The sequence below is a fragment of the Caretta caretta genome, chromosome 8 (assembly GCF_965140235.1).
Source record: "Caretta caretta isolate rCarCar2 chromosome 8, rCarCar1.hap1, whole genome shotgun sequence".
Lineage (NCBI taxonomy): Eukaryota > Metazoa > Chordata > Testudines > Cheloniidae > Caretta > Caretta caretta.
Genome location: NC_134213.1, coordinates 55,210,577 through 55,218,670, shown reverse-complemented (window position 1 = coordinate 55,218,670; position 8,094 = coordinate 55,210,577). Strand labels below are relative to the sequence as shown.

At 42.8% G+C, this 8,094-nt stretch overlaps 1 protein-coding gene across 1 annotated transcript in view; it reads right to left on the bottom strand.

Moving 5' to 3' along the window:
• Positions 1 to 2,580: 2,580 nt before the first annotated feature.
• The window catches only part of LAMC1 (laminin subunit gamma 1), a 133,141-nt gene continuing 127,627 nt past the window's right edge, over positions 2,581 to 8,094 (bottom strand). The window contains exons 26-28 of the mRNA XM_048860693.2: positions 7,901 to 8,059; positions 7,122 to 7,221; positions 2,581 to 5,514 (exon numbers count right to left, since the gene is read on the bottom strand). Of these exons, the coding sequence (XP_048716650.1) occupies positions 5,258 to 5,514; positions 7,122 to 7,221; positions 7,901 to 8,059 (516 nt within the window). The 3' untranslated portion in view covers positions 2,581 to 5,257. The remainder of the gene's footprint in view (positions 5,515 to 7,121; positions 7,222 to 7,900; positions 8,060 to 8,094) is intronic.

The window sequence follows — 8,094 nt, the reverse complement described above, 5'->3', positions numbered from 1 at the left end:
ATTGTAACAAGCTCTGGGAAAGAAGCAGGAGACGTGAGGGCTGGCTGAGCACGAATCCAGGCATGGGAGATACCTGACCCCAAAGGAATAATAAATTGTGCATGAGTTGTCAAGGTTCAGAGGAAGCAAGTAGAGGAGAACAAACTGTGCCACTCTGGAAATACGACCAAGTAGACTGATCCAATGAGAAAACTCCAGAGGCTGCTACCTTGTCAGAGGGCGAATAAAGGGTGGAGTGAAAGGCACCCTCCTCCCCCTACCCTACAAGGAAACTTAACCAGATGGGAGCAGGTGACATTGGGTGCTAGTGTCACACCTTGAAATCCTAATCTAGGCCAGGCCTAGGAATTAATGTATGGCATTAGTAAAATCCAAGATCTGGAAGTAGAGAAATTCAAACTGGAAATAAGAAACTTTTAAATGGTGAGGGTAATTAACCATCGGAACAGCTTACCAATATGTGTGGTGGATTCTTTGTCATGGAATGACTTTTTGAAAGATAAACTCCAGTGCAACCAGAAATTATAGACTTGATGCAGAGATTACTGGGTGAAATTCTGTGGTCTGTAGGAGGTCAGACTGGATGATCATAATGGTCCCTCCCATATGGCTTTAGAGTCTATGAAATTTATGAATGAATGGAAGCTGCGGAGATTGGAGAAGAAGTTTCCTTCTTGCCACTGCCAATCGTGGTGGAGGTCACTCGGAACAGTCCAGGGAATGTCAGGATCACTAATTTAAACATAGAAGCTAAATTCTCTTTAACGCAGAAGAAGGTGATCTTTCAGTTCAGAGTCACTTCTTCTCTACAGCCTCTCCAATCAAGGTAGAGCAGATCTTACCTTCACGGTGTGCAGAGAAACATACCGCTTACCCTTCAATTCTTCCATGGGTGATGAGCACCCCCGCTCGACCAGCTGGCCACACCATATACACTTACCCTTCAGTGACAAGGAAAACTGCAGCATGTAACTGATTTTATTTTTAGCCAAAAGAACTAAAACTCTCTTGTGTGAGAGAACTAATTATCACCACAATCGTTTGCAACTCACTTTGGGTTTTTGTTTTTTAAACTTCTATGCTTTGTTTGAACAGGGGCCAGGACGGGATTTTTGTTGCTGGCACAGACTTGTCTTGAAGAAGGATGTACCTCTAACAAGAAAGGCCTCCTCTCTGACCCCTGAGGGCAGTAACCCACAGTGGCACGTTTTCAACTTCATAAAAGATCCTTGAAATGAGAAAGGATGAGAGAAGATGAAGTAAAGCAAGACATTAAAAAGGAACATTGAGATGGGAGCACTCCCCCTCTCTAGCAGGCGGATGGTGCAGTCAGTTCAGAAGTAACTGTGTTGATACCACCTACTAGTACTAGAGCCCTGCACCGGAACTGGGATTCCACAGGTCCTGCAGGACCCGCTGCCAGAATAGTGGGGGTGGGTAAAATGTACTTTGTTGTGGCCATATTGGATTGTCAAAAAAGAAAAAAAAACACACTGGTAATTTGTGGGAAAACACTAAATCTCTCATCAGTTTGTTATAAATAGATATTTAGCAATGTAAAGCAAGTTTTTCTTTTTTTTTTTTTTAAATAAAGGTTTTAATACTTACATTTAAGTAAGGGATAGAAAGAGATTTGATGTCTATTGTAACAGGAGTTAAAAGTATTTTACATGGTTTTAGTAAGATCTGTTTTATTCTTTTAGTGATAAAAATTGTGTCTGAATTCCGTTTTACAGTAGAACCTTAGAGTTATGAACCCCTTGGGAATGGAGGTTGTTGGTAACTCTGAAATGTTTGTAACTGAACAAAACGTTATGGTTGTTCTTTCCAAGGTTTACAACTGAACATTGACTTAACACAGCTTTGAAACTTTACTCTGCAGAAGAAAAATGCTGTTTTCCATTTTCTTTAGTAGTTTATGTTTAACGCAGTACTGTGCTGTATTTGCTTTCTTTTTTTTGTCGCTGCTGCTGCCTGATTGCATAATTCTGGTTCCAAATGAGATGTGTGGTTGACTGGTCAGTTCATAACTCTGATGTTCTCTGTGTATATATATTAACAGTCTTCCCCCCTCCCCTGCCCCTTTCTTTTTTTAGTAGCGGGGGATAATCTCTCTCTTGCGCGGGATCTAAGGATTTTGCGGGTGGGAGCAGGATAAAAATGCAAGAGCAGGTGGGAGTGGGAGAAGGTATTGCAGGGTGGGACAAGAGCAGGATTAAAAAAACTGTCCTGCGCAGGGCTCTACCACCTACATCAAACAAAGCAGGGGCAGCAGAAGGTATGCAGTGCATATATGTATGGCCTCCGAAAGTTCAGAGAAAGTTAGCATCCATCTATCAATTCCCACAAGAGCATAGTCAGACTCCCCCTCTCATGAGATGAGCTCTCTTCACTGTTACAAATCCCGAGAGAAGATTTAGGTAAGGTCCTCTCAAAGCAGATAAACCAAAACAATCCCAGCAGAAAAGGGGGAGAGAGAAAGAGTCTGTATTCCAACCCCCACTTCAAGAGGCAAACCGTACATGCCAAGTCACCATCCACTTCCCCCAAATAAAGGAACACTCAAAGAAAGTCACGGTATAAGGGGTTACAAATATTCAGACTTTATTATAAATAAGAAATACTGTTTTATACATAAAAAAACTGAAAGTGTTGCATTTTGTTCACCGCCCCAGACAGCAAGACCACAGATTAAGGCAAAAGCTGAAGTGAAGGCACATATGGAGGAGACCACAGGCAAGAATAAAATGAGGGAACTGTTGTGTGTTCCCTGTGACAACCAGCATTCTACCAGCAGCCTTCTTGTCATCACATTATGCAAAGAAATAACTGGACCTATACAATGACATAATGGGGCTGTACGGCAGTAGTGTATTAAGAGATTGCTTATAAAGATCCTTTTTTAAAAAATAAAAATCTGTTAAAAACAGCTTAAGAAAAAGTGAAAAGCCAGAAACCTTAGGCCTGAGGTCAGCCAGGGCATGGTGTTGCCTCTTTGTATCTGCTCTTTCCACAGCCTTGGCAGAGGTGACATGGTTGGGAGGCACCCACAGGACCAGAGCAGCCAGCCAGGAAATACTGATATGAAAGTCCCAGAAGTGCGACGGGCGAAGGCAGCTCTCCTCCACTGGTGGGCTTAGGAGCATTCACAGGCAGGGGAATTCCAAGTCAGTTTTTGGTAAATTGTAACAAGCTCTGGGAAAGAAGCAGGAGAGGTGAGGGCGGGCTGGAACCACTCTCCCCTGCCCAGTAGCTCTGTCCCTGATGATGTACAGAGCCCCAAACTGAGCTCTCATTTCTCGCACATGTAGGAAGGCTACAGATTCAGCATTTAGACCTCTACTGGGCCTATAATAGTGCTACAACTCCCAGGAGCAAAGCCACAACCATCAAAAATCAGCATCTCACTTTCATTTGTCAGAAACAAAGATGGTAACCAGTTTCTTATGAGCTACACACCTCAGAGTCCTTCGAGGGGCTGGGGCTGGCTCTGGAAGAGAGGCTGGGTGCCCCATCATTGGGCTGCACACAGAGGCTAGTGGGTTATTATTAATACCACAGAATAGAGATACTGCAAACACAAAGGAGGGAAGAGAGCAGGAGCCTGGCCAGGGGAGATGCCTGACCCCAAAGGAATAATAAATGGAAGAGATATATGGTGCACGTGTAGTGATGGTTAAAAGGAAGCAAGTAGAGGAGAACAGACCGTGCCATTCTGGAAATAGGACCGAGTATATTTACACACACACAAAAAGATAGACTTCCTCACTCTATAATCAAGATAAAACAAACAGACACAAGACAAAAAACCCACATTCACTCAAAAATATCAATTTGAAATAATTAATAGCACCAGTGTGTGTCAGATAATAATTTCTTCCCCGCTACGCAAACGTACAAAGTTGCATAGTGTTTAAGGATAGATATATATGGATCTCAAAGGCAGGTGGTGTCAGACTGATCTAATGAGAAAACTCAAGGGGGAGGAGTTAAAGGCAACCCCTCCCCCCACCCTACAAGGCAGCTTAACTAGGTGGGAGCAGGTGTCATTGAGTTGGATAGAAATTCTAAAGAGGCAAGCAGTGGCAGCTGTGTGAAATACTGTGCGTGCTGGATATCTGCCATCAGAGCTAGGCCTGAACAATCTGTGCTGCGGCATCTTAGGAAGACTGGGAGATCAGCAGGAAAACAGGGATAGGATGATAACAAAGGCAAGCCTGATACTGTAGTGTAAAAATACCATCCCCTGATAGCAAGAGGATGGAGAGACAGACCCTTACATCTCTATCTTAGACACCCATTTTCTACCTGAAGACATCAACTTCATATTCAGACAAACTGGTAAAAGCGCTCTGCTTTCTTCTATAAAAGATCTTAGTGGCTTTAAAAAAATCTGTCTGTCTCTCTCTCACCCTAGAAGTTTTCTTTTGAGACTCCTAGTAACTATTACTGAGGAGATCCGAGCTGATCACTTGCAAGCTTCCCTACCTGGAGAATTGGGTTAGGCAGCTGTTCACAGATATGAGACAAAATTTCTAGTTTATAGGCCAACAGTAATGTTGTTGAGACCTATCACCCCATTCTTCTCCCTTTCCTCCCTCAAGCTCTTCTCAGAGGCTGTATATCTTTCTCAGTAGATGGATATACTGCACTCTAGAAAGATGCTAAACCATTTGGTAGATGGCTACCAAATATTTTGATTGGCCACTAATTTACATAGATTTTTTTTTTTAAATAGTTAACATTTGGGGAAGGGGATTAGTGTTCTTTATGAGTGCAGCTATACTGGCCATTGTAATAATACTTTGATAGCCAACCCTTTCCTTCATAGAAACAGCGAACTCTGGGACTGAGGAGGTTTTAAGGTGTTAGGGGGAAGAGGAGAAAAACGAGAGCTAGTTTGCCCCACAGTACACCGTCTCACGTGGTCATTTCTGCACCACAGTAAGAGTAGTCCAAAACATTTCACATCCTTGTGCAAATCAAAGGGACGTGTGTATGAGAGAGGGGCAGAGGTGGAGTGTTGAGGAAGAGAAAATTTATAAAAAAAAACCCTTTGATGCCCCGAAATTGTTATTTAATTTGCTTCTCTTTAAAACTTTGCAACTTTTCCTGATTTGGAAAGAAGATAGCAACTGTGAGCAGCGGAGAGCTGGGGATTTGAAGAAGGTACTCTGTGTGTTAAGGCACTCCATAGCCAAACAATTGCTCCACAAGTCACTGGGGGAATGCTCCCCATCCCACCCCTAGCACACCCTTAGGGTTTCTCAATGGACGGGGTGTTGAAACATCCAGACGGCAAGGTCTTCTTGATGTCTTCTAGGTTGTTAATGTCTTTCAGGATATCCTCAATGTCCCTGTTGTAGGCCTGTATGGCTTCGTCCTGCCGCCTGGCTGCATCCTCCAATTCAGCAACTTTCCGGTCCAGGTCACTATCTTTCATCTGATCTTTGGCCGTGTTCAGGGTACCCTCGATCTCATTCAGTTTGTTCAAGTCCACTGGGTCCAGTTGCCCTAGAAAACCAGCAGTGCACACAGTGAATTCCACTAACATTTCATGAGGCTGTTGCTTGCTCTCAAGCACTTAACCAGTAGAGTGCAAATTATGGATTAATACAGTGGAACCGTCTTACGGTGAAATAACTGTTTTCAGAGCATTAATACTAACTGGAATTGCTACTGGCACTTTCAATACCATGAAACAAAGCAAAACTACCACTACACTTCACAAGGTGGAGTTTCAGAATAAGTGGGTTCCTCTGTATTTGGATGTAAACACCACACTTACCTGAGCCCACCACAAATAAATAATAAGCCTATCACCCAGTCTCTATACTCCATGGGTAACAGGTGACTTAAATGATCCTAACTCATTGCACACATCGTGGGCCAGATCTTCTGCTGCTTTATACAAGCTGAGGATATGGATCTTTTTGTTTTCAATAATACATTTTTAAATGTTGTCTTTAACGTAATTTAATAACAAAAGGTCAGAAATTCCATCTTGCGGGTTCTTAACATAAGCTTCACTTCTACAATTTATAAGCTTATATGATCCCTATGACTGAATCACAGCTGTGCAGTATATGGTTAATTATTCTCTACTTGTCGCTGGGCTAGGGCTTTGCAAACATAGGTGGGATTTAGCAAATCCTAACTCAAGTCTTGGGATGTAGCAGAACTTGGAATTTTTTAAAAAGCAAGGCGTTTATTGTGAATATACATTCTTCCGACAAGCTGTTCATGACACAAGGACAAAACTCCAGGGTGGGCAGCGTGGAGGGGAAGAAGAAGGTTTAACGAGTTAGGGAAAATATTTTCCATTGTAATTAACTGAAGTCCTGTTGCCTTTAGAAGACTATAGTAGTGTCTAAAGCCAGCTGTTGCTCTCATTTTACCTTCAATGTCTATTGGAGAGACTCTGTTGGTGGCCTACTTTGTAGGTGACTGTGTCTGAGAGAGAAGAGGGTGGAAGGACTACCTGGTTCCTTCTCAACCCTTCATTTTGGCTCTGAATAGGAGCTTTCCCTTTCCTCCTTTCCTGAAGAAGCCAGGGCATGCTTGTCAAAAGGGCTCTAGACTCCTCCAAGCAGCAATATTAAGATCATGAACCTATTTATCAAAACGGGAGCTAGTGGGCTTTTCATCATTTCTCTGCTCTCCTTCTCTGCTGGGGGACCATCACAGGAGATGGAGTAACCAAAACGGTTATTTAAGTCTACAGAAGCAGAAAGGAATATAATCTGAGCATAGGACACAAACGAGGACAAAGAGATCTCCTCACATACACACACCAGCCTTCTTTGTACAGTAAGGGCCAAACAGTCTCAGACACTGCAGAACTGAAAGTCACATCTGCAATGCTCACACAAAGCAGCAATGAACACACCACATACACTGTGAGTCTTTGTGGATAACCCACAAAATACTGATTCAGAAATAAATAATTTAATGGACCACTAGACACCAAGCTAATCCAAATAAATAATTTAATGGACCACTAGACACTATGCTACTTTTTTCCAGCTTCTGCAATAAAACAATGCTCTGAAGAAGAAGGCAAGTTTGTTTAGGAGCAGAATTCTGCTAGGAGTGGGGAGAGTTGTAAATTAGATATATACCTAGCTGTCCCAGAAGGTCATTAATGATGGTGAGCAAGCTGTTAACAGAGTTCTTAGCTTTTCTTGCATTGTCTTCTGCCTCTTGGGCAGCCTGTGAAGCCTGTAGAAAAAAAAAGTGTGTGTAAATGCAATGATGTCAAAGTGGTCAGGATCATAATGGATTTGCCTCTCCTCATCGCAAAGCTTCCCCACCCAGCGCTTGCCTTCCTAGATCATTGAACTTGCCCAACAACACCACAACGGGCTACTCTCATATGTCTCTAGACACTGTTTTGCATCCCTGGCTCCTCTGTTTAGGATAATAATCCCCAACCCCTTTCAGTCTTAGATCTGTATCACAGCTCAGATGCGTGAATATGGAGAGCAGGGCAATACGCATATCAAATTACTTAATCTTCTATGGGAAAACTAATAATGGAGGAGGCTTCCATTGGACAAGAGAGACCATTCTGGGCTGCAATCATTCTTTCATTTAGAGATGGGGCAAGTCTTAGGTCATGGAAGTCTGTCTCCAGACTATAAAGTTGCGGCAGTGCTCTATAGTTAAAGTTACAAGAGGCATTATATTCTAATCCTGGTTTTCTTCTCTCTCTTACAAAACTTAGTTAAAAAAAAAAAGTCACTAACTGGACTTGAGACCCAAACCAGATGTTTTTGCAACCGGACAGCCGATAAGATACTAAGAATGACAGAGCCACCATACCAGCTTTCACCACTGATACCAGTATCCACTCTTCTTACTGTCCCACACACTGTATTCAGCTCCCAGAGTAACTCACCACGCCTGCCATCATCATATCCTGGTCAGCATCCTCCTGCTTCCTCTTCAGCTCCTTCTCTGCATCTTGCAGCTGTTTCAGCATGTCATCCACTTCTTTATCTAGCTCTGTCACATCAGAAAACGTCTTGTCGGCCTCAGACTTTGTACTGGCAGCATTCTAAGGTCAATGTAGATAAAAGGTTCAAAAAGGAT